Raw genomic sequence first — 27,743 nt, 5'->3', positions numbered from 1 at the left:
TAATTGCTTCCTACCATACTGAAAAAGCTCGGAAGCAAAAAAGTTTTAAAATTCTTAAAGTGAAGTAAAAATACTGCATAACGTAGTCCTGTGTAATGTTACATACTCTCAAGTTTAAAGCATAGGTGATGTCCCACATAGAGTTCTTTTTGTGTGGTTCACGCAGGTTTTTGCATACGTTCATCTTCTTTCCCTTCTAGAGTTTAAAGCTTTCCAATAGGTTTGTAGCAGGCATCAGGCTGCCACATGCGAAGGTCAACAAGGACTTGGTTGAGCTTTTGCATCCAAAGGTTACGCTCTTCCTTAGTATCAGCAGACAGCCAGTTCCTAAAAGGCAGAGAACTCGGTGGATTAGAGCTGTCTTGCTCCGCCTCTGCTTAGTTATTCTGAAAAATGTCAAGCCAATCACCCACGGAAACCCAAATAGTAGGGGGAAAAAAAAAACCCACCCTAAAGTCAAATATTCCACAAGCCTGCTACCAATCTCCCTGGCATTTCCACTTCTAAAAAGCTTTTCTTTGTCCCTTTCAGTCTTCTGAGGACATCAAAACAAAACAGTAAGTAAACTAAACACTTCAAGTTGAGCTTACTTTTACACATCCCGAAGCCTTGGAATCTAAATGGGTTTTGAATTGGCATGTCAAGATTGCAAGCCTCCCATGTTACCAAAACCATCATTTGAGGCAAAGCAGCCCTCCCACACCCCCCACATCCCCCCAACCTCCCTGCTGTTATCCACTCACTTTGTGACACAGAGCGTGTCCCTGCACTGGCTGACGAGCGTCTCTCTGTCATCTTCCCTCTGAGGCCGGACCGTTATCAGCTCAAACGTGTGGGGTCGGGCACAGAACTCCCTGTTGGCAGGCTCGATCTTATGGTTCGTGCAGTTGGCCAAGTTTATCCGGCCCAGGGGATGCTGAAAGTGAAGTCAGCGCGTCAGTACGAGTCCAGCAGTCAGGAGTTATCCTGAACAACACACACTGCGACGAGTTCTGCCACGTTAAGCGAAGCCCTCCCAGATCAATTGCTGCATACCAAACAGGGACTTCACTTTTTGTGTTTCAGAGCCATAGCTGAAGTGAGGTCATTAGGCCACAGAACGTGCTCTGCTCAGTCATATACCATACAGCTAACAAAGCCATCCCTTACCAAAGGCTTCGGCTCTAGAAAGACACATCCTCATCCTTTCCTTTATTCCATAAAACAACTCTCTCAAATTCAAGCGAGCTTCCCAACAAAATCCAAACTGATAGAATAAGACCTTGTTAAAGCCCACAGAAAGCAAACACTTTAGGGATGATTGCATCATTCTTGTCAAAACCTGTAAGCACACAGATTCATCTTCAAACATGTACCTAAGGCACCTACCAAGTCCAGATGCTTTAGCCCCCTCTACAGTCAATAGCTAGACCCCTTCAAAGAGCATCTCAGACTTGAAGGCAGTTACCGCTTTCTGCTGACTGGAGGCAGAGGCTCAGCTCTACGCCTAAAGTTAGTTACACCCCTTGGCTCCAATCCTTCACACCTACAGAATACTTCCTCAGGGAAATATCACAGGCTGCTCCTGGCTTGAAGGAGAGTTTGCTATTTATTGGGCATGCTCGCTGAGCTATTCCATAGATAGTTAAATAACCCAAGTTACAGGAAAAGGAAAGGATGGCTCCATTTCAAGGAGCATTAAAGAAAGAACAGGTTGCATGTTCATGATATATGTACAATCATTGGAAAGGTATTTAAAAAAATCCCTAAGATTTAACATAATCATTGCCCAATACTAATATCTGGGTTACATCTATCTCTGCATGATAGAAGACATTATATATATTCCCCTACCCCTGCTCTATAAGGGCAGAGTTTAATGTTGCTGTAGATGAGGACATATCAAAACAATATAGCTGACCCTTTCACAGTGACAGTGAAACAAGTCTAGAAGATTTTCAAGAACAGAATCTGGAAAACAAACCAGAACTGCTTTCTTGAAGACAAAAGCAAGAGCCTTTTTCTTGCTTAATGTGGGTTTTTTTTCCTCCTATCTTCTATTACAGTAGGCAGAGATTTTTCCCTCTCTCCTGGCAGGGAAAGAAAGTACATTGATGTATTTTGGCAATGTCAACTAACAGCATATGGTCTTCCTCTCTTAGTAGGGAAGAAACTAAACTCAGGCATCTGGATTGGCACAGAAGACCCAAAAGGACCAGAGTTTGCCACAGAGTTTGGGAAAGAAAGTGTTCTGCCAACAAACAAGCAAGTGTTTAATGGTAAATTGCTTAAGTGAGTCAGAAGACCCTCTTGAAAGCAGTCTTTAAAAGGACCTGGAAGTATTTCAGTACAACACTGCTAGAACAAGCTAAGGAGACAAGAAGGTTCACCTCAGACAGATGAGCCTCTGATTTGTCTCATTAGTCAGACAATAACTTAGGTTTCTGTGATAAGCATTAAAAAAACACCCCCATTTCAGCTATAATGTGGAGCTGCAAGAACACGACTGCAAATAAGACAGTCCATAATTACAGCCATGCTTCTGCAATATAGGAGGTTTGCCCACCCTAGTTCTTTACCATATTAAGAGTTATTTTGTCTAAAAACTTAAGGCAACTAAATACAGCCAGCTTATTAAGCTGTACAAGTCTGATCAATTTCAATTAAATAATTAGTCATTTGACAAGCACAAGGGAAAGCCTTAGCACTAAAGGGAAAATTAAAACATGGACACTCCTCCACTTTTCCACTTCAGATAAGAGTAGTTAATTTCTAAGGCTGTCTGTATTTAGGTCAGATTTATGATGACAGGTTCCCTTCCTTTCCCCAAGGAAGTTTTATGAGCTGGAATCTCAATCTTGGAATATACTTACCTGTTTTAAGCCTAACTATTGCAGTTGTTAAGAGTGAGCAGCTAGCTATGTAGAATACTACAGAACTTTCAACTTCAGCTTTAAAAAGCAGCATTACCTTTCGTTTTTCATCATCTGGGTATGTCCAGTAAGATATACAGTTTCCAGACAGCACGCACCAGCGCCTATGCCACGCTCCAAATCCACTAACATCCTCAAACATAGTCTAAAAAAAACCAACAATAAAGTTTAAAAACCGTATTCCTTGAACTTGGTCTGTATTCAGCTACTTTTCTACTGGAATGGTTCAGCAAGTACAGCCCTTCATAGGAGTAAATGTAAGAGAAGGAAAAAAATATACACCAGGAGAGACTTGTATTAGTATGGTATGTTATTTTCTAGAGAGCATAGGAAATGGGTTTACACTACACCAGTCTCACGTCTGCAACCTTTTGCTCAAAATGCAGTTCCCACTGCTATTTCAAATTACCAGATTTTCCCCTTGACAAGGTAAACACTGCCATTATTTTAAGATAATGGAGGGTTACCCATAGCAGCTACAGGATGAACGGGTCACAAAACATACATTAGTATCAGATAATTTATTATGATTAGGTATTTAAGTCATCTTTGACTTACAATTCAGGATTACAAAATGTTTGCCTATTCTACAGGCCACATTCAGGAGTCCAGTCAGTTTAAAAGAAATTAGAAATTGATTTTTAAGTGTTTGTGTTGGCAGTTGTTTTATTGGAAGCAGGATTACACCAATTTCAAGGCCCATTACCCTAGCAACGGAATGGAAGTTTAGTATCTGCCTTCTATTCCTGATCCCTCTTGAACTTCCACAGAACTTTCCCCCCCCAATTAACTTGTGTGTTGTATTTTTCACTCTTCACAATTCAGCTTAGAATTTGTAACGGTGCAGGGAGTTTCCAAACCCAACAGTCTTGGGGTTTACATACTGTATGGAAGTCAACAAGGGCTTTAAGTTAGTACATGGGATATCAAATACCATAAGCATGTGAAATGTTTGCATCTAATGAAATCTGTTCAACTTCAAAGGAGACAGAAAGAACCGTTTGAAAAGTCTGAAAGTACCAAAATAAGAGCATATTGATGTTTTGCTCAAGTATTTTCATAGCACATGTACTGCCATCTGCTGGAACATCATCTCCACAGCTCCAGCTATTGGGCCCAGCAGCATTTTAAATTTGGTTTTAGAGAGGAAGGGAACTACTCAAGGTGTTTCTCAAAAAACGAAATATTGCTTCCCTGTAAGCCAAAAATCTGTGAATGTAGCAGGGAAAAAGAGTGAAAGTATTTTGCTAGGGAGAATTTGTTTTTACAGGACGAAAAAAAAAATCAAGATGCCCAATGAAAGTTTCTGGCAGAGAAATTACATCTCACCTCAGAGATTACAGCAAGGGAATGTTAACTGAATCAGAATAACAAGTGAACAGTGTTTAGAAGACAAAGACTTATAAACTCCTAAAAGGTATCTTTAATTTAGTTACACTTAGAAGATAAGCTGTGAGAGTTTTGAGGTCTGATTCAGTGAAGAAAAATCAAGCCAGTTTTAAGTTTCACAATCACTTCAAATCCATGTGTGAAGTTAGAAGCAACTGCATTTAACAGGACCTCTAATTTCCAAGGAAGGAATACAAAGTGAATATCTTACCAAAAACCCTTTCTCTTCCACAGAAGAATCCACTTGGCACTTCAACTTTAGATATATATGACCTTCCAAAGGAGACAAAAAGGGAACCTGCAAAAAGTAAAACAGTCACTCATTTCATTCTGACACTTCTCAACTCTACCAGTTCAAGCAAGCCACCTGCACCAGGATGTTAGCACCATCTTGTTCTTAGGATCTTCAGCCAGAAAGAAGCAGTCAGTCTCAAGCAAAGCAATAATAATCACTTTATGATTCAAGTTCATTTAGTAGCTTTTCAAGACTTATTTGCTTATTAGTTTGCTCAGGACATATGCACAAACATGCTTCTATCTCGAAAAACAGGCCCTTCAAGCAGAGTTAAAAACAACACAAGGCACCAGTCCACATCCTGCAAGCTTCTGCCTCAGCTTGACATTAAGCTGTTTGGAAAATATCAAAGTGGGCTTAAACAGGATTGTTACTTGGATGCCATAAGCATTTTTGGCAGATATTGATATAGTAATGCCTACTCAGATAAATATTTGGATTAAAAAAAAAAAAACTAGAAGGGGAGAACTGCTTTCATTACTTTTCAATTAGCACTCAGGGTATTGTAGACCTGTGTTAAGTTATTTCTAACAGAGGTTCCAACTCTATCTTCTACTACTGAAGGAAGGAAAAAAAGCAGCTTAACTACTGTACCAGAGGCTGGTTAAATGGTTATTTGATGCTGAAGAGTCTTAAGAAGGAGCATACAAGAGCTGCCTTTGGACTTCCCCCTATCCCTCCATAGTACCCCATTACACTGAGTACTCCCCACCACTACTGCTAAGAAATCACATACCACCACACCCACACCCCCCAATAGAGAAGCTAAGAGACAATTTGGTAACTCAACAATCAAACAATGATTATTCTGCATAATATGTTTTTTCACTAAACTGACTAAGCAATACTAGATGAAACTTGCAAAAAAAACCCACCCCAGAACTTAGGTTTTTCTATTAAGACAAAGCATAAATTTTTGAAAGTTCATGATGCTGCTCAAATACAAAGAAAGAACCAGTTGCCAGGGAACAGGCATGTATACACAATGAAAAAGTAGCTTTTAGAGCCATGGAATCAACCTCAATCAAATGGAATTAAAGTTAAGATGAGTAACCCTCAGTAATTAGACATGTACATCAGCAGACTTCAGTGAACCCTGCAGAACACCCAATGAAATGTTATGGTTAGAATATGAACACAGTTAGAATATGATGAGCCTTTGAACTGCAGGCATACTGCAGCTTCCTCCCAGACACAATGCACATGCACACAAGCAAGTGATCAATCACCTTTGCATGTTAGTTCTACTCAGTTATGACAGAATCCATGGCTTGCCCATGTACTTGGCCCTACAGTACAGCACTCCCAGGTGGGAGTCTGTATGACCATTTGAAAAGCAAAAATAGTTAAAAAACATTTGCAGATAATAGAACTACAGTCACAGCATCCCTAGATTTTTATCAGTAAAGACAGCTATAACCCTAACCTGCTACATCAGGGAGTGTTGGCTTATATCCTACCAATCCAAAGTATAGTCTCTTTCTGAATAAGGCCATCAGGGAAGTGGGGAACTGGCCAAAGTTCAAGTTTATGGTTTTTCCAGTCCTTCCTAATTTTGTGTGAGGACAGAACAATCTACCTTGTGGATTATAAAGTTTACCTGTGAAGAACTGAGTGGCAATAAAGCAAAAAGGCTGTATAACAAATGGAATATAAGTACTGCAGAGACTATACCAGCATTACTAATTATTAAAGCAGGTCTCAATCTCCTGTACACATGAGAAAATCTACAATCTAGCCAACAATATATTCCTCCCAAAGGCAAGTTGAGGGGAAGTGGTGGAAAGAAATAAGATCATTGGATATCCAACCAGATGAAGACTATAAAGCCCACGATTCCAATAGCTTGCATTCTGGTGTGGTTAGACAGCCATCTACCTTCATTAAGTTCGCTTATTCTCATACAAGATTATCTGGATGCTCAAGGTACTTCTCAAGAATTTGCAAGAAAAAAAAAAAGTGTTGTCTTTGGAGACTTTTGATTCCAAGTAGATGACAGGTACCAATATTATCAACTGCTTCACTTTCAGAGAAGACAAATATACAGTTACCTAAAACACTGTCTTCAGGTAGATCCAACTTTGCTACTGACTAAAAACTATTTTCAGAGATTAAAGACCAATTTATTCTTTTAAGAATATCAATTCACATAAAGCAAAACATGTATGCAACAAGCAAAATTTAATTGCTTATTTATGTACAAATAAGAACACATTGCGATGTGTTTAGCCCTTTCAAAATTCTAGGTCTCTATGATAACTTTTTGCTTAAAAAACAATGGTCTTGATAGAATAAGAAACAAGATATTTAGATCCTGAGTAATTTTAGTTTGGCTCAGTGGCAGCAAGTTGAGTTAAACAAACATTAAGACCGATAGTCATTCTTCCCTGATCCTCTGTCAGCAGAGTAGGTGATTTTATGTTCTGTCCACTTAATTAACAAGTTGGCTCAAATTTCCTGACTAGCAATCTTTAAGGCAGACGTCAATTTGTTCTGAAGTAAGAAAAACCCTTCTCTAGTGATTTAGGAAGGCAAGAGACATGCTCGTTAAGGAAAAACCCTAGGTGGCCCAAATAACTTTGAGTTCTAGCAGCATGCCTATTATAATAGAAGATGGGAAGTAGAATTCTGCAATTTTAAGGGCTCCTAACCTCTTATCTTTAGTTAGTAAGTCTTTGTAAGCATTTGCGCAGAAGAATTAAAAAACAAAATACTGCAAAAAGGCCAGACAGACATGAGCAACATGCACTAGGAAGCAGTTCCCTATTTTCAGTTATGAACTAAGGGACCACAGCAACCTTGTCCTGGAACATATAGCCCAACAGTTCTCTTTCCTCCCCTTCAAAATTTACCTAGGGAAAAAAAAAGAAACATGCTCAATGCAATTAGTGTAAAGTTAAGCTTGGGTTTTGTGGGTTTGTGTGGGCTTTTGGTTTTCTGTTTGGGGTTTTGTTTTTTTTTTTTTAAATGGACAGATAACACGTGTACATTTTGGTCTTGTCCACTCTTAATTTGAAAAGGGCATATAGGAAGGAGGAATGAAACTTGAAAGAATCCCCAGGGTGGCAGTGGTAATTTACTTCGTATCAGAAATACATGGACCAAGTTAAAACGCAGCTGTTTGGTATAGCCACAGGCCAACCCAAAACTGAAACTTCACACAGGTGATATTTTAACCCAGGAAGTTCACCAACAAATAAAGAGCATTCTTGTTTATAACTGTTGAAGTTTGCATCTGGAAAAATTTAACCATGTTATGGTTTCCTTGAAATTGTATTTGAACCTTGTGCTTGTGCTACAGTTGGATAACCCAGTCCAGGGCTCTGTCCTAAAGAGTAAGCTATAAAGTTCAAACCCAAATTGCTGAAAATAAGGTAAAAGCTCATAAACCCTCATAACCTCTCATAACTGTAAGAACAAGGTGTTTCCAATAACCAAGCCATAAATAAAGATTTCTGCATGCAGTTCTAGTGAAGAACCGAAGCTGGTGCCTGAAGTTCATGCGGCCAGCAACAGCACTGAAATTCAACTGTGGGGTTCTGTGAACAGTTTCAGCAAAGGAATCTACTTCTAGCCACAAAATCAACCAACCCTTGTTATCTCATTTCTCAGCAGAACCTATAATTCCAATACTACTATCATCATAATAAGACTTATTTAGCTAAGAAGAAAAGTTTATTCTTATGCTGCTGTTTGGATAGAGCTGGAATTTAGTACTACCATAAGCTGTGGTAACCTTTGACTTCATTTAAATTATCTTAAGAGAGCTGCTGGTCCAAACACACATGAAAAACAGGTTTCAGGTAAAAAAAAATATTACAAGGTTAGAGATCACAAACACAACAATCTATTTTTTAACTTCTAATAACAACAGCCAACAAGCATATTCTGTTTAGACAAGGTTCTAATAGTATAAAATTCAGTAACAGATCTCTTTCAAAAAGTGTTAAGATAGTTTGCTTCTACAAATTTAATTGGGATATGAAAGGAAACTCATGCTCCCAACTATGTTCAAATGGCAATTTTAAAGTCAATTAAACGCAGAAAATTTCAAATGCTTCATTATCATTAAAACACACTTAGTGTCTTATTTAGTGATAACTGCAAGACAAGAGCAACAAACAATATGAAGACCACATACAGAGATGCCAACTGCATGCATCAATTTTTTTGTCAGTGAAAGCAAATCAGTAACCAAATGCCTTCATTATCTTTGCATAACCATACCTTGCATTGAGCTACAAAGAAGAGAACATCTGGCAAAACAGCGTAATTGGTTCTCTGTTGTATCTCCAAAGTTACATTTCAGTCACATGAAATTAAATATGAGTAACAGCTACATATAATTTTATTTTTATATAGATAAATAGCATATATATATAACCTTTATATTTCATTTCTAGGATAGTAATTTCACCTGAAAACACTAAACCCAGATTCCTATTTGTTTTTCTAGTAGAATGTAACTGGCTTTTGGATTCATAACCAATAGCTTCCCTTACCTTGTCCAATGGAAATTTGACATTTCCTACAGAAGACAGTGATAGCTTGTGCGATCCAACGAGGATGAAATTAGTAGTACGCACAGCGTTAGGGCCACCTGGACTGGCCATGGCTGTGGGAAAAGACAGCAAAGTCAAGTTGTAACACCACACCAGCAGGATGCTGAAAGGCTTAAAAATGCTTTATTGTATGTGTGCCCTACTCCGTACTCCAGGAGAAGCACACTTTGCAGCGCAGCCCAGCAGCACAACCAGACAGGGTCTTTATGCTCACCATTCTTTCTCAGTACATCTTTTCTTTCAGAAAGTTATTTTGAAATACACAGAGAGGAGAAAAAGCATTTTAAGAAGTCTCGGGGGGACAGAGAGCACTCTGGGGCACACTACAAAGCCCACATGCCCTGCAGTAGGAACTTCACTTTCACATCTCTCAACCTCTTCAAGTGACACACTTCAGTCTTCCAGGATTTGCATGCCTGTATTCCTCTTTGCACTTGTGTCTGGAGAAACAAGTCCAGCTCAGGAACAGGAGTCTGACTAGTTACAGCAGTATAGTCGACACTCCAGAGTTAGTTCATAAGCTCCTTACTGCTGCAATTTGTACCAAAGCTAGCTCAAGTATCTCCTACTGTTGCCAGACAAGCGTCTAACACATTTTTATGTTGATAAACACTCAGATATGCTGCTCTTCTCCCCCAGGAGTCAGATAGATATATATACACACACACACACACACACATTAAATGCTACACAAAAACAATACTTAAGGATCTGCTCATATATTTTCAAGCTTGTTGACATCAGACTATAGCTCAAAATCTTAACATTTGAGTTCAACTTTTCAAGAAAAGAACATAGGCCATGGGCATCTGATACCAGATATTAATGTCGATTTTGTGAAGAGAATTCCCATTAAACATAATGGTAACTAAAACACAAACACAGGGCTGGTTTCTGGGCTGGCAAACATAAATTTTATGTTTATTACTTACAAATTATAATTTGCTACAAGTATTATGTATTGATACACTGTGTTAGCAAGCATAGATTGCTCATTTTAGCATAAGATGCCTGTATTTTACTTACCTGGAGTTAGAAGGGTGCTTTTCTAGAAAAGAGAGAGAAATAAAAGCTTAGTGGAAAAGTAATTTCTGACAACTTCCACAGAAGACTAAGCTAAGTTAGAAAGCAACAAGATCCGAAATATGTTAAAACAAAGAAATAAAAACATCTTGAAAAGAAAGTCCAAATAAACGTAATGGCATATCTCCAGCATTACCCATGTAGAGCTGTTACCTATTTCTTGAGCTGATGGCTGAAGAGTTTGGCAGAAATAGAGAGTTTCAAGTGTGTTCTAGAGACACAGCCTTATTCAGTGTGAGATTATGACCTTTGAAAGCACTCATAACCAGATTTCATTAAAAAAAATATATTTGTACTTACAGAGGTAATAGATGTCAATAATCTCTTTGGAGTAATAACCTACAAAGGAATAAAAGATGATGAATGGACTTGCTACTGAATTTGTCTATCACATTAGCAGGTAAATTAGACAGTGAAACTACTGAAGGCTTATGTAAATAAATTTTAAATGGTTACTAGCTGTTGTAACGAGTAAGTCTTGTTTTATAACCAGATGCAATGTATTTCTGTAGAAGGAATACCACATATTAAAGAAATATTTACTGCAGAAAAGGCTAAGTATGCAGTAGCTTGGGATCAATCTTAGGCCTTTTTCCTTCATGTAACAGGGATTTAAAGTTATATTTGCTTAATAAAGATAAGAGTTAAACAACACAAGTAGAGAGATGTTCAATTTGTTACTGTTGTACATTATTTATGTTTTCAGGTGAAAAATCTCAAAGTTTAAGGGAGCCTCTATATTAAACATGAATGGAATTATGTACTCATCTATTCTTGAGGCCGAAAGATAAGCAGCTTATCAAAAGCAGAACAGAAGATATCACCAAACCTATAACCCCACATCAGCAACTCACCCACAGTGCCACAAAAACATTTACTTTTAAGTAAAGATTCCTCTAAACTGCAGAACAGGAGAGAAAAAAACCCTGGACTTCAAACTGGGTATTTTGGGGGACAAGTAAAGGTATGTTTTCACATTGCCAGATAAAAGAAAAGATTAAAAACAGTTCCTATCTCTGTTTGCAGAGACAGCATTTGAGTACTCTTTCCTACTGTTTTGGAAGATACTCAAGTTTCTTGCTTTTATCGAGTGAGAAGTATCTTGACAAGAGGGAATTCAGACCCCAAATCATTAATACACTGTATGCACACCTGTTAGAATTACAAGCAATGCAAACAAGCCCTGGGCAAGCTTGTGTAGATCCAGGCCTGGAGGTAGGTGGCCCTGGTGTGACAGGGAGGGTTGGAATTCTATGATCCGTGAGGTCCCTTTCAACCCAGGCCATTCTATGATTCTATGAAACCACCTCCAGAAAGCCACTAGCTTTTTTTGGGTCAACAAAGCCTTAATAAAGCACAAACACTTGAAACAGGCACTCTATCTAAGCTGAAAAGTTTATGTCCAAGGAGCTATTAATACAACATTTGCTTTAATAAATAATCATCTAGTGCTTTTCCTGAACACTAGGAGAAAGTAAATTGGAAAATAAGGGCACTAAATCCCCAGAAGCACCACACCTAATAAACTTTGCAAAACATGGCATTTTGCAGAACTAATAAGACATATTCTCCTTGCCCTCCAATATATTTCAGACTCAACCAAGTGCTGCAGGTCCAGTCTCCTAACAGTTGCAGGACTCCATAACCCATCTGTCATTGCAGATGTTCCAAGAAAGAACAAGAGTAGAAGCAAGCAACAGATTGTCTATTATTCAGTTGTCCCTGAACACTGCAGTCTTCCTAGAGTACCTTCTGTTGAAATAAATACAGGATACCGATTTTCATGTTTCATTTACCTTAGATTTATTTGACTTTTTCCTTTTATCAGTGCTTGTAACTTCTTTTTTCTGCACCTGTAAGGCAAGAAGATATTAAGAACTACAATACATCATTCTCCCTTAAACATCCTCTTGACAGGAACCAATACATACCAAATTGTAAACTTCTATATTTATTTCAAAGTCGTTTGACACATCATGCCTAAAAGGGAGGAAAGAGGAAAAAAACAAGTTAAACACAGACTGGCTCAAAGAGAGTTGTGGTTTGTTTGGGTTTTTTAAAGTTACCTCTTCCCTCCTTCTGCTCCTCAAAACTGCCCAGGGAGCAGCTGGGTTCTACACTAGAGCTTAGTCACCATATTATCAGCTAACATCTTAGTCCTAGTTTGTTCCTGCAGACAAATAGGGCTATTTGAGACCCTTTCACTTCTACAATAGCACTGCTCAGTCCAAGCAGCACTGCTGTTTAAGACTGGAGTGTGTTACTGTTTCAAGACACTTTCTAGAACTCAAGGGAACAGAAGGGGAGGCAGGACAAGGGGTAGATAGAGCGCATCTATCATTTCTCAGACTCTACCCTTCAGTCCACTGCTGGCACACGTCTAGAAACAAAGATCGGGAGTTTTGGGTAAATGACTTCAAGTTAAAATTACAGTGTAGGTGGACTTAAAGGAAGTTTGCTTATTTATTTTGGAAGACTTTTGCTGATAAAGAGCCACTTGAACTGACACCTTTTATATAAGATATGAGAGTTCAAGTTTAGTTTTAAGAGTACTGTTTCTAGATAGCAAACCCAGATACCTATACAAAATGCTAGTTACTGCAGAGGAGGGAAAAAACCACCCTCTATCTCAGGCAGAGCAATCCATCTGTCACCACAGGTGTTCCAGGAGATAACAAAAGTAGAAGCAGCATGACATAAATTAGCTGATGGATGGTAGAATAAGTCTGGATTGCTCTTTTGAAAGAAGTGCATTCCAGTTATTTCTTGAAGCTGGAAATAACCTTACCACAAGATCATAGAATGGCATGGGTTGGAAGGGACCCCAAGGATCATAGAGCTCCAACCCCCCGCCACAGGCAGAGAAAATGACAACATAGCAGAGGATGGTTTCGATCCATCGACCTCTGGGTTATGGGCCCAGCACGCTTCCGCTGCGCCACTCTGCTGCTGTTAAAGATCTCACCATATTGTCTGCAGGAGGAAAGCCTCATTTGAAGATTTTAAACGTTTTTTTTATTCATACTCCACCACCACAGTTGAAACTGGTTCCAAAACAGTTTCTTTATACTTACATAGTAAATGTTGTAGTAAAAGCAAGAGCATCTCCATTCAGGGAGCTGGCAGTACTCGCTAATGGAGTCGCAATGATGTTTTCTGCTCCAGATCTCAGTATTATCACATAGTAGTAATTTGCTGCTTCTGTAAATACATATCAGATGGTTTTGTTAGCCAGATGTGTCCAAGTACAGCATTGCCATTAAGCACCTCTGTTTAACCTCGCTTAAACACTCAGCTATAGTAAAACTTTGCTTATAAACTTACACTCCCTGCCCCCCCCTCCCCCCCCCCCATATCCATTAGCAAAACTGTCTCCACAGGATTCACAACTATTGCATTACTGCCTGGGGCAGGTCAAACCTACACTACTCAGTGTATGAGAGGGGAGAGGAAAAACTTTGTCAGATTCAGTATTTAAACTCCGCTCTTTATACCCTATTGTTATTGTCCAGGCCTGACAGCTTATGCACACAGCAGCTTTTGCTACTGCATGAAGGAACTGGTTATGCAGGGAACTTGCTTCCCTAACTTTTCAAATAAGGGGAAAAGAAAAGGGAAAAAAAAAAAAAATAAAAGAGGTAGATGACCACAAGCACGGGCCCCAGCATCAGAAGATGTTTTGGGTTTGCACAGCAAATTGCTGCACAATAGTAAAGCAGGAGTAATCCATATCATACCACAGTTTAAAACAAAAACAAAACCACACCACAGAAAAACCCCACAACATAAAAATAAAACCTGCAATAGTTCAAGTGCTCTGCTGCATGGGACAAGCCACAGTTTTCAGAACAGTTGCTGAAGACTGCATTGATTTATACTCTTTTGTATTTGAGGTTCTCTTCAGAGATGAAAGTGATTAGTAAAGCTTCCGGAGCACAATGTATTACAAATGCTATGACTCCAGAATAAGGTTTTGGCAACAAGTAGTTCAGGGTTGTTTTAGACTTTAGGTTTGGGGTTTTTATGAGAATTACTGATAGAAGCTAGACTTGTAACCAATAGAGAGGTTTTCCTGTAACAGACATGAAGTGTCTCACGCAACCAGAAATGTAACATTGGGAATAGGGGAGATAAGTCAGATATTTACATTTAATTTACATTCTTAGCTCTAGATTTATTGGAAGATATAAACCACAGACTTTAAGATTCCTAGGGCAGTCACACAAAAAACGAAGCAAGACTACATACAAATTCATTAGAAAAATTTTACAGTCAATATTAAATGACTTTTGTCCTCAAGTTTTAGTGAGGTAAGAAGTCAGAACCTGCCCAGCTACAGCCATTCTGTGGCACTATATAAAACAGCACTGGTTACTATGGGATTGCAGATTGTCTAAACAACCATGTGACAAAAGCTTATTATATTCTAGGGTAAGTCTGTAAACCCACAGAGATATAAAGCCAGGCATTATTCTGAAAGAAAAGAAGAAATAAATCCAGATTTTGATGCTTTAACAACTTAAATATGACAAAATAATAGAAGACTAGTATTTGTAAGTGAAGTATTTTGAGATGTTAACAGAAAGATTTGGTGGGGCAGGGGGAAGCAGCTTAATGAGCACTTAAATTCTGACCTCTGATTTTATGTAGTGGCATTTAGTACTAGACTTGCATCCCATCCACCAAAAAAACCTCCTAGGCAGTGAGAAAAGACAAGCCAAAATCTAAAAAGTCTACTTCCTCCCCAACAGGTTAGAGGGCCACAAAGATCTTTAAGGCTGGCTAAGAAAGTTTCTTGAATCTCACAAGCCAGAAAATGATGCAACTACAACAATCATGGAGAAATACTGAAAAACTAGTCAAAAAACCAGATCAGTTCAATGCATTTGCTAAATTTTCATTGCCCTTAGATTTCTGATAAAATCCAATCCAGAAGACAAAAATGAAGGAAAATAAACCAGAAATACATATAGAGAGGTTGAGAGAAGGGGGAGGGAAGGGGTAAAGTTTCCAGTTGCTAGTTTTACCTGGCTTTTGAACTGTACCACATATGAAATCTGCTTTTAGAGGTAGACGCATTTCTGAAATGGAAACAGATCCCCTGGATGGAGCAAATTCAGTAGATGCAGAAGCAGCTTTGTTTCTTTTACTCTGAGGTCCTTCACTCTTCAGTCTATTCAATTCTTCCAATAAAGCAGTTCTTTTTTCAGCTGCATAGAGAAATTAGCAATAGTTGTAACCGTAAAAAAAGAGTACCGAATATTTTTTCTGCCATAACTATTGAAAGTGCAACAGAAATATTTATTTTCTGGAATAGTAGGAATATTAGGGACAAGACAGAAACCAAGTGCCCTCTTGCTTATAGTAGCTGAGACAGAACAGATACTAACCTCTCTTGTTTTTCAGGTGAGGAACTATAAATAATCATCTACAACATAGCATAATAAGTACATTGCCAGTGGTCACCAATTCTTCCCAAAGTGTTCATAACAAAGAATTAAATTTGAGTCTAAAAACTTACTTGCAAGTAGTAGTAATCTCTCTGCCTCTGCTTCTTCTTGTGATCCTTTTCCATGTTCCTCATCAAAACAGCAGTTCAAAGCTTGGCTGGCTTGATGAATCACTGTCTGCTGCATGTTGATCTCATTATTCAGCTCCTAGAGTAAACCAATAGCAAATGTAGTTAGCAAGAGAGATTTAGTGTTGCATTCAAACACAAAACTGTCTTAAGATTAGCGATTTGGGGCTATGCTTTAGAGAAGTCAGACCATTTAGATATTAAACTACAAAAATCTTGTAGTTTGCAGCTACTTCAGAAGAATACGGCAGCACAACTTTTTTTGACCTCAGAGATAATTTAAATTGGGAGTGAAAGACTTCAATGTTTGTATGCTGCATGTCCAGCCTAGTCTTCTCTTTAGCAGGGGAAGCAGCAGTGAAACACAGAAGTTCAGTGTGGTAGGCAAATGAGGCACCAGTAAAGATCAAAATACTGCCTTCTGACACAATGTAGTCATGACTGCCTTTGAACTAGGCAGGATTCATAAGACATAGACTACCTGTCCCCTTCCCAAAACAATGGCTTGTTCTCTCCAGGCTTACTCCATACCATGATACTTCTAAGAGATCCAATAGCTGTTCAAACCATGCAATACCATTGCCTCCCATTAGAAGCAAACTAATTTTGCAGTTCTAAGCAGTATATTAATGACGTGAACATTCACAGGGGAAATTAAGTGAAAATATAATAAGTTAGAAAAAGGATTTGAGGAAGTGTATCAAGTACCTGCATTTTCTTCTTGATATTCACTTGATCAGACAGGCCATTCTTTTTCATTTCTAATTTGGAAGTGACGTCTTCTTTGCGAACGATGATTTGCTTTATTGAAGGACGATCGGTTTCTTTAAGTCGTTGAGATCTATATGCATCAACGCTTTTAAGAGAGGAAACCCCATTAAGTGTTTCACAGGCTGCCAAGCTTTTAACACACATACATATGTATCAGCTATTGATGTTTTCCACCTTGCCTAAATGGCTTTAAAAAAAGCATACTATCAGCTCAACTTAAGCAACATAAAGACTGCACAGACACAAGCTTTGATAAAGGCTGAAATCTTGGAACAAAGCTCCATTTGTAGTCAAAGTAGATTGCTTCATTAAGAGAGTTTAAAAAGCCACTATCTTAATTTGCACACTTAGAGAATCAGGCAGTCAGGCTTGGATTTTGTGTTACCTATATGGAAGGTTGCGATCTTCTGACACAGAGCCAATACTGTCTCCCGATTCTGCCCTGGGGACTTTAGTCCTTTGGAACTTTTCAGACTTCAGACTTACATCACTGATACTGCTGCCTTCACCAGTTGACTTAGGAGAAACAAAGGCCTGGGGAGAAAAGGTTGTATTACAGCTCTCTCCACATTAATCATCATATGCTTTCTCTCACCTTTATCTGCTTTGCCTGTAAGCAGTAGATGTGGAGGCTGCTTTATACTATTTAACAGACATTTTACAGACATGCCCTGGAACGTGGGGCAAGCCAGTTTATTTAAAGACACCAATGGATCATTGCAGTCAAGGAGGTTTCATCTTTAGTGTCCAAACTGCTAGTGTCACATAATTGCTTCTCTTCAGATTTTCATCAGTAACCACTTCACTGAATGCATACATACCACTGGAAAGCCAGAGCAAGCAATAGATCTATATCAAGCTTGAGCATGTATAAGTTAAACCTCCTGTTTAGAAGAGCATCAAATATACTATGCTATTTTCAGAAAGGAGCTTTACCTCATGTTTTTGTTAGCAAAATGTAATTTGTAACTTCTCTGTTTTCCCAGGTATCATGATACAACAATAAACAAGCCCTTTCCCCTCTCCTAAGAGCTCTCACCTCTGGACCAACAGATTCCACTAGAGGGGTTAACAGAGACATAGAGGAAATATTCAGTGACTCTTCCTGCTCATCCTCATCACTTTCACCTTCCAAGCTCATGCTCATTTCTTTCTTCAGCTTTTCTATGTCTGGACCATCTTCTTGAAGGACTTCAAAAATTTCATTTATCACTTTTGAGCTATCCATCTCATCATCCACACTCATTTCAACTTCATGTACTTCATCTGAAAGGTGATGTTTTGAAAATATTAGTAGCATCAAGACAAAACTTCATTCTCTTTAATGAGCAGAAAGATGTTAACAGTTAAGCCAATTATTTTGTCTTTTCAAGTAAACTTGATTAAAAACACACTTATAGTTAGGAATCTAGAACCCTAAAGTATACTTCCATCCTTATTTTAATATACTATTATCAACTATACTGCATAATTGATACAGGGGAAATAAAGAGACGTACTTGTTAGACAAGTTTCAACATTTGAAACAAGTCTGAAACTTAACTGCAAGTCTTATAGTAGAGCACTCATTTCTGTCCTTTCCCAATAAACTTTTAATATCAGCATTTTACTATTCCTTGAAGACTTGAGAGTCAAGAGGGAAGGGTTATGATTACTCTCCTTGAACCTCTTTACAAAACATAATTAGATATATGACAAATTCATTGTTCAGACTCAAAGGATTTTAACACCCCACTGGATGAGTGGCAACAGAGCACTAAGCGTGTTAATATGCACCTAGACAATACAAACCTTTCACTTCCTCAGCAAGTCGTTCAGGTTTTGAGACAGATACCACTTTCACAGGGCTCTTTGGCTCAGTGATCTTCAGAGGACTGGGTTTATCAATTTCTTCACGTTTAGCAGCATCTAAGTAGTTTGTAAAAACAAAACTCATTGAAGACTATGCCTTTCAAAGTTATTTTTGTTACTGTATTTTGCAAGTTTGATAATGCAGCTGACAACTTACAAAAAGCCCACATTCTAGTTAGCTTGCTGTGAAAAATAAAGCACAAGAACACATAACTGTACAGCTTGTGAAGGGTAAGTCTTGTATCTTAGAAAACTAATAGCACAAGAAACAATGCTGAAACCACGGTAAAGTGTGGTCACTCAAGAGCAAAAAGGAAAGATTTAAAACCAAAAAATACTCCACCACACAAAAGCCACCACATGCAACCCAACAGCAGGATATCACCCTGCTTTTCTAGAAGTACATTCTATAGCTTGTTTGCTTGTATTGTGTTAGAAGCATTAAGTTAATTCTTTTCACAGAGACTGGAGACTCTCCCACTTGGCATCTCCACATTCTTTTCACATCCCCTACTGTAAGAATTAGTATCATAAGCGGATACTGACAAGGGAAGCATTCCCTCCCATAAGATAGCTGTCGAAATTTGATACTCAGGTACAGTATAGATTAAACCTTTCACTGACAATTCTCATTCACTCTCCCTACACTTAAACATACATGAGTATGAAACATAGGTAAATCCACTGAGAAGCAAAAAGGCGGTCCTGCCTTGCCAACCTTTGAATTGGTATAGGAGTACAGCGTATTATCATCATACAAGATTCTGACAAATCAGTAATCAATTCTATATGTCAGTGCTAAGACATCTCCTTTATTTGCTCCTGAAGGTCAAGGGCAAAGCTTCAGTCCAGTACTAGCCACAGGCAGAGAGTGACAATTCTTACCTGAAGACTCCATGATGGGAGACTTTGCTGGCCTGTCACCTGCAGGTTGAAAAGCAGTGGCATCTGAACTAAGAGGACGTTTTGGACTAGTCTGAGATTGGCTTTCCTAGCAAAAATAAAAACAAGGTACATTCAGAAGGTAATGTTCAAAGAGACTAAAATGTGTTTGTTTCTGGCAGGGTTGCTTTTTTTTTTTTTTAAACACCTACTAGGAAAATTTGTCTATTTGATACCAAGAAAGATCCTACTTATTTATGTAAGAAATTCGGCTGAAGTATTAAATACTGAATTGCTTGTTCTTACAGTTATAGGATATAAAACACCCATGCTTAACATCATAAATAAAGTAATTGGCTCAAAGCAACGTCCCTTGTCTCCTTAGTTGATTCTGCAGGAAGAAAAAAATCTAGTAACTTGTTAATAACCATACAAACCACTTGACAAGTGGTCTTGCACATCCTGAGCATTCACAAAGCAAAGGTTTTCATCTTTTATAGATGTACAAATATAAACCCTCTGTGTCCAGAAACTGTTAAATCAACACACAGAGGTAACATATTACCATTTTAGCTTCTGGAAGTTTTCTCTTTGGAGTTTCACTTTTCTCCACGCTCCACAGATTGCCCCTGTCAAACCGGCCACGAAGGCATGCAAGTTCTCGTTCACGCTCCTAGACAAAGGGGAACGGAGGAAAAGCTGACAGTTTTAAGATGTCAACACATTTCAAATTCCTCTGGTAGGTGCATAACAGTAAGAGTCTTCCTCAAGCTTACAAGCAAGCAATGAAGGTAACAAGTCATACCTGCTTAAGCTGAAGCGCTAAACTGGCAGTAGAGGAATTTTCATTTTGTTTGAGAAGCCTTTCCTGGATGGTCCTTGTATTTGGGGTAACAATGGGCGTTCTGCACCCTGGAGTATTCGTAGCAGGACTCCGTGCACTACGCTCTTGACAGCGCTCTCCAAAGCGTTCCAGGAAGGGTTTAATTCCCAATCCCCCTACAAGAACAATTGTTTTGCCTTGAAAGAAACACTCTCAAAACCACAGAAAGAAATCCCAGCAATTTTGCGTCCTCCTGAAGGTTCTCAACAAGGTAATGAAGCTGCCTCCTTTACAGCTTACTTCTTATACTTTATACAAACTAAACCTGAAGTGCATATCGCTACAGTAACAGATCACTGATAACAGAGTAGCAAATCAGAGCAAATAGATGCCCTTCTCTAAGTCCACCAGTTTTAAACTGGTTTGCTTTTTCAATATTTCCTCTACAACTTGTCTCACTTGCTTCCTTCATCTGAAGGAGCACTTTCTAGTACATAAGGCAGATACTTAACTAACAAATAGCTTTCAATACAGGATGTTATGTGAATGAACATTTACTGAAGATAAAAAAAATAATCAACAAACAGGTTACCTGGTGGTGTGGGTTTACCCTTTGGTTCAAGTTGCACATGTGTTCCTTTGACTGGCTCTTCTTTGGACTGAACTGGTTGAGAGGAAGTTGATTTTGCTGTTTGTGCAGGCTTTTCAGTTTTCTGAGGACTGCAGGGATTTTCTTTTGGCGGTTGTTGTACTTCAGATTCTTTAGAACAGGGAACAGCAACTCTTGAAGATTGCAGTAAGGAATTGTTTGGGTCCTTAACGAGGGAAAAACATTAAGATAAGACCATGTAGTCTCATTACCTCAAGAGGCTAAAGAATGAAAGCATTCTGAATAGCTGATTATAAACACACCTATTCCACCCACAATAGAAGAGAGCTGAGAACAAGTGTTATAAGCGTTTTGTAGGTTGGTGGGGTGGGGTTTTTTTAATCCAGTATTTTAAAATTGCATCAGTATTTGATTCAACATGCTTCTGTCACCTACTTTAGGTATTTCCCTGTGCTTCTCTAAACAAGACTGCACACAGCAGATATTGACACTTCATAAATGCTATAAATTGATCAGGTATCTGGTACTGCTAATTTCAACATTCTGATTGATTAGTCATACAACAATAACATTTATGATTTAAATCAATGAACTACATGCTATTGCAGATTGAAATCCAACATCTCTGTAAGAAGCCCTGGTCAAAAGAGCCACAATCAATTAGTTTGACATCAACTGTTACAAGACTTATAAATGCACTCATCTAAGCCTCAAGAAAAGGGATTCCAGGCTGTTTCAGGTCTGCTATTAGAAAAGGGCACATAGGATTTCAATAAAGCAGAAGTTGTAAATAGACTAAGATTGCTCACACTAAATTTTTAAATTCTGGTTAAACAATTATGACTTAACATTTGTGTGTCCCCCACAAAAAAACAAAATCCATTTTTAATCAGCAGCTAAATCAGACACTCACCTCTATCTTTGAGTTTGCTGGTTTATTAATAGAAGCTTCAACAAGCCTTTGAGAACAGGATGCAGCTTCCTGCTTTACACTGCTACTATTGATTCTAGCAGATGCTCCACTTGTAGTGGACAATTTGGATAAACAAGTAGTGCCAGGCTGTTCTTGTGCATTGTTTTGCTTTGCAGATGGATGACTTAGGTCATCTTCCCAGGAGCCAATTGTAGCAGCAAGGTTAGCTAAACGGCCTCTTCTCCCAATAGGGGTATCACTGGTCAGGGCTTTAGGTGTCTGCTTAGGTGGAGAAACAGACAGATCTTTTGACTGGAGAGGAGACAGAGGAACACATTCAGAGGGATCTGGAAAAAAGAAAACACACACATTTTGTAACAAAAATACACTGATAAATTTGGATCTGCAGCATTTTGCTATATACTGAGTTTATCAAAAGTTAAGATGTTCTTGCCATGAACAGAATCAAGCTACTGGCTCTGAAGGCATTGAGACTAATCGAGTTTAATTTGAGTTCATCACAAAGCAAATGCATTTTAAATCAAGCCGTTTCCTAGTTTTACGTCACTGTTGTGATAAGCAGTAGAGAAAAAAAAGACTAAAATTAAGCTGTAGTCAACAGTTTTATTATTTTAGGCCTTCCCCAGGGCTAGCTAAGAATTCTTTATGAAAACATTAACATACACAAAGTTATCTTCTACCAGCAAGCAATCATCAATGCAAACACTGAAAAGCACCGGTAGTGCTTAGCAAGCGAAACGCACCCTCGCTGTCCCAGCAGCGCCGCTGCTCTGCCAGTTTCTGCATACGGGTTTTGACAGAAAGGGCCGCAGGAGTTTCTGGTTTGGTGTTTGTTTTTCCTTTCTCAAGAGGGTCAGCCAAAGAAGCCTTGTTAGAAGCAGCAACGTGCAACTCTGCAGTTATCTCAGGAGAACGATGGTTTGTGGAACTTGGAGGAACTGGCTGTACGTTCTCCACACTGGAACCTTGAGCCTCCGTATTAGGGCAGAGCCTTTTTGATGGTGATGGCTTTGTACCAGGTTTCCCTGCAGAGGTCACAGTATTCAAACAATTTAAAATATTTTAGGAGACAGTATAAAATTGTAACACAAAGTTATGATTTATAAATACCCTACAACTTCCAAAAACCTGCCCTCCCCAAATGCTACTAATCACAAGGCACTGTCTTCGGCATTATTACAAACTTTAAATAGTTTACCAATTACTTAGAGCATCTGCTCTCAGGCTAAGGTAAACATTAGCCATAATTAGCCCTAGCAGTCAGGTAACTCTGCCTATCACTGCTTAGTTGAAGATAAACATTAAGGGTTTGCACTTGCCCTTAGAAAAAAACCAAGGAGATAGGACTCATATCAAAAGACAAACTTTATTAAACTTGTTGCAAAATACCTTCTTCTCCAGGAAGAGGTGCCTGGTTACCAGTTTCCAACAAAGGCTCTCTGACCCTCTTGGTCTGCAGTGTGGGTCTCCCTGCCATCTTGGGCCGCTCAGCCATTTTCTTCTGCAGGTTCTCTCGCCTGGCACGGGTTCTTTCAAGGAGTTTCTGAGTAGTCAATAAATCATATGTTAAGACACATAGCAGTAAGTGGATTAACCAGCAGTAACTCATATTTAAAAATATAAATTTATATAGCACCTACTAAGACCCACAATACCAGGAATTTATAATGAAGGCTACATTAAGCGAAACACAGCTCTTGGATGTTACAACTGATTTACTGTAACACAATGCGATAGAACTAGTCAAAGTTTGGGTTGCTGACTGGTTATCCCCTCCTGAAAGGGGATCAAAACATGGGTTTTTTCACTGCTAACACCACAATTTTTTCTGTCTACCTCCTTTTTCTCACTCCGATAACCCCTGCTCTCCATACTCTGATTTCACCACTGCAATACCTACAGCTTCTCACATTTTTAGTATGTGCCCATTAGATAATGGTAGCTCATGCTGCAGCTCATTCCAAGCTACCTTCTTGCTATCTGGTCAGCCAGTACATGTTTGCAGGTTATTGGAAATCCTTTGGCCTACCAGCTGAAGCCTTTTCTTCACAGAAACATTGGTTTGGGTCTTTTCACCTAGCCACAAATGTTCACAAAAATTGTTGAAGCAGTTAAATTCAAGATAATCTTCGTTTATTAAGAAGAGGTGAAGCTAGCCAGTAGGCTCCAAAGTTCCAGCCATTAAATCAACTAAAATCTCCCATTAGCTTGAATTTCAAAGGAAACCAGGCTAAAGAGACACACAAGCAATGGCAAAATTTTAAAATGACTGAAGAGATGCTTCTATAGAGTCTAAAGTAACCAGAAATGTTTGAAAGTAATTACACTTTTTAATTGATTGTCACAGGACAGTCTTGAACTGGCAAGCCTTGTTAGTAGGGTTTGACATTGCCAAAGCATATGGTCAAGTCACCTGATTAGAACTAACACTCTGACAAAATAAATATTGAAATGGTTGCCAAGTGGTCATAAAAAACCCCAACAAACAGCAAATTAAACATGTGGCTGTTAATATTAGAGGGTGTAATAGCAACATTTGTTTATATTAGAAGGTGAATTTCTCTTCCTCAAGCTTAATTTTAAGAATATACAGATGTTATAACTAGTTGTCTTAATAAACAGGCTTCTTATTATAATATACTTGTATACAAAAGAACATAAAGACACACCAATTAAGCTACCTCACAACATTCTATTTCATTCCCTAGGCACTGGAAATGTGATTACTACGATCATATTCCATACAAGATAGGATACTTAATTACTCCTTTGATTTAGGTTTTGCGGCACTTTGAGACAAGAAATTGTGTGGTTGAACTAATGGCCTCTAAAAGTGAGCATATAAACTGCACTTGTTTGGTGGCACATAAATTACTGAGAGAACTGTGCCAGCCATTATCTGTCTTGTTGCACAGCAATTAAATACACATTTCACATTTTTAACTGTCTAAGGCTGAAGTCTTACACAATGTTCCTTTGTAGGGCAACACAGGACAAATGGAACGTCAATCTCCACAGTTTGTTGTGAAAGCAAAAATCGGCTTCTCTAGCTTCCATAGAAGAGGAGTGTTTGGGAGCTGAGCAGGGGGTCTGGGAGGGGGTTGGTGGGAGGAGACACACAAAATGCCAAGAGTGCATTCGATGCAAGTTCCATGCTAGTTCTGGCCACAGGTCAAGTTTCCTTATTTAACCACCAAAAGGCAGAGCTACAAAGCACAGGGAACACCCCAATAAAGAAACTCAACTTCGTGCAGGAAGAACAGATTATATCTCCCAGAGCAGTATTCCTGCAGTGCTATTCAAATGCAGCCACATTCCTTTCTGTGTTGTTAGCTCAGTAAAACCCAGTTTCAGTTGTTACAAATTAGGGTGTCACTTCCCAAGAATGCACGCCTCTGCTGCTCAGCTCCAGCTCCTATTGGCTCTTGGTATCTCAAGTTTTCCATGCAACTGCCATAATTCAAATTCTGCTACAGCACACGATGAGTAAGCCGGTCAGCAGAACTCCAGACTGACTTTTCAAGTTCTTCAAGAGGACGCCTGCTCTGAGTACGTTCCCCCAGCGTTCTGATGGCAGCCAAAGGTTTCAGAGTAGGCTGCACCTATTCCATTACACCTAGGAATCTGAGAACTGCTAAGTCGCAGTTAGAGGATCATTATCTGCGCTGCAGAAGCACCTTCTAAAACACAGAAAAGGCCTCCCCACTCCAAGCGTTGACAGACATACTTGGTTTTGAAAAGGTTGGTTTTTAAAGTACCTATTCAGAAGCATTAGAGAACATACTCATTGCAAGAATTTGTTCCAACTACCCCGTTTTACCAGCAGGATGCAGCAAAGGGACCAACTTTATCCCATGGCATTGGAGGAACAGTTAACTCCAAAAGTCATACACACAAATTTTCCCCTCTGCAGCTGCATCACTTATTTCTCTGTGGTCAGCTTCCACACGAGGAAATCATGCCATGCTCTAGGAACGTTAACAAGTACTTCAAAGTACAGAATAACCTAGACTGTTTCTAACATACCGTAGTACCAAACAAGAAAGGCAAATTACACAATCAGCTATAAACTGAAAGCCACAGTACAGCATGCTCGGTGCAAACGTAAAAAGCACCCACTGCACCGTGTCCTTTGTGCATTCTGTATTAATAATATGGTTTAGATATATGCAAAAACTAATAGTCTGTAAGAGTAATAAAAAAACCCATTGTTTCAGAACTGGCTGCTTTAAAAGCATTCCACTAAATCTTACAGTAAGATTATATTTGAGCTTAAATTCAGTGAGACTGAACAGAATTTGTTACTGTAAAGTGATAAGAAAACACTCAGTTAACTGCATGCTTTGGCCACTTAAAGTTCAAATTAGACTGATTTACACAATCAACACTTAAAATGCCTCATCAGTTCCCTGCAAGTAACAAAACAGTAATTTGTAGACAAGTATTACCTGAAAGTCATTAAGGAAACACCTTAAAGAAAAAAAGAAAACAAACCAGGACATAAGTGCTTCATAGTAGGTGGTAAAAAGGTCCCTTTTCAGAAAACTGTTTTGAGTTATTAAAGTTCAATAGTAACACACTAATATTGGTCAGGGGTTTTTTGGGTTTTTTTGTTTGGTTTTTTTTTTCTAAACACATTGTCCACAGCATAAGCATTCTTGACAAGGCAATATTCCATGCACCCTGCAATACTAGCCAACGCTTGTATGAAGTTTACTGAGGAGCGGCCTCACAGCTGGTCAAAGCTTTTCAAAATCAGTTATGTACAAGAAGGGTGTGTTGAGGTTGGAATATATCCCAGCATGCAAAACCATTTTAAACTGGATTCACTAGCCTGGACTTGAAGTTTATGTAAGACTAGTCAGATCATGCCGTTCACTACCAATTAAGGAAGGAGGTTTTAGATGTTTATACTTAGCAAGCCTTTACACAGGGGTAGGGTAAATCTGCCTTGGCATAACACGTTTAGTAAAGAGGTTCTGATCAATAACTTTTGTTCATTTTTTTAATGTTAGATTTGTACAGTCTCCTTTTTTTGGGCACTCATTTATTTAAAGTATATCAGTTTGATATACAGAGATTGTGTTCAAGGGGAGGAGAGTGTATTTCACCAACGTATTTGATTTCAGCCCTTTTTTAAAAGGGTTTTGGGGTTTTTTTTTTAGACAGGCTGGGGATTGAAGGCCATTTTACTGATATTTCTCAAAGCAGTCACAAGACAGCTCTGCAGCTTTGCACGTCACACAGAGAAATCAGAGCACAGCATAGCATCTTTAAGAAACCAAAAGCGTTCAGAGAGATTCAAGCCAGTCAATTCCACCCGTCACGTTACAGTTTTGCCTCTGTAAGTCAGCCACACACACGCAAACACACCTCAACAACTTCCCTTTTTTTTTTTTAAATAAAAATAGGAACTGGCCCCGCCTGTGAGCCTGACCGCTCACGGTTGACAGTGTCAATCAGAGAGCGTTTTCAATCAGACGGGCGCTGCTTCGGGCGAGCTTCACACCCGGCCTTTCGATACGGCGGGCACAGCGCCTTTCCCAGCAGCTTCCAGGGCCCCTTCTGCCTCCGCTGAAAAATCTCATCGGCCAGACACAGGCGAGAGGCAAGCGCTTCGCTGCGTTCCCTGGCGCCTGAGTGCCCGCCCGGCTCCGCAAAGGCCTGCCCTTCGCAGCCCCTCGCAGGAACAGCCCCCGCTGCTCACCCTGAGGAGCCCTGACGCCCTACAGCGACAACACCACAAGCACCAGCGTGAGCAAGAGGAGCGAGCAGAGTCTCCCCGCTGCCAGGAGGCTCGCCGCAAGCCCACAAACGCCCGGCGGAGCGCGGGGGAGGAGAAGGGACGCCGGCAGGCACGCAGCCTGAAGCTGGGGTGGAAGAAACCACCCCACTCTGGCTCCCCGGCGGGCTCCGGCCGGCCCCCGCCGCTGACAACTCGCTCCTGCCCTGTGCACGGATCAAGCCCCGGGCGCGCCCCCTCCGGAGCTCAGGGCTGAAGGATAGGGTCGGGTCTGGCCACGCCGTGCCCTCACCTCAGTGAACGGATCCAT

General features: G+C 39.4%; 1 protein-coding gene across 1 annotated transcript; it reads right to left on the bottom strand.

The window, feature by feature from the left end:
* Positions 1-203: 203 nt before the first annotated feature.
* ANLN (anillin, actin binding protein) lies at positions 204-27,743 on the bottom strand (the record flags this gene model as incomplete). Its single annotated transcript, XM_084279895.1, has 25 exons — positions 204-327; positions 744-916; positions 2,950-3,057; positions 4,513-4,599; positions 7,395-7,448; positions 9,099-9,211; positions 10,185-10,206; positions 10,542-10,580; positions 12,038-12,094; positions 12,173-12,221; positions 13,316-13,442; positions 15,269-15,451; positions 15,763-15,898; positions 16,528-16,675; positions 16,976-17,124; positions 17,630-17,856; positions 18,382-18,498; positions 19,327-19,432; positions 19,889-19,996; positions 20,129-20,322; positions 20,739-20,961; positions 21,670-22,016; positions 22,434-22,715; positions 23,080-23,233; positions 27,726-27,743. 25 exons carry the CDS (start codon positions 27,741-27,743, stop codon positions 204-206), a joined length of 3,345 nt encoding a protein of 1,114 aa, XP_084136021.1.

The sequence above is a fragment of the Gallinula chloropus genome (assembly GCF_964237585.1).
Source record: "Gallinula chloropus genome assembly, chromosome: 2".
Lineage (NCBI taxonomy): Eukaryota > Metazoa > Chordata > Aves > Gruiformes > Rallidae > Gallinula > Gallinula chloropus.
This window is presented reverse-complemented; position numbering and strand designations above follow the sequence as displayed.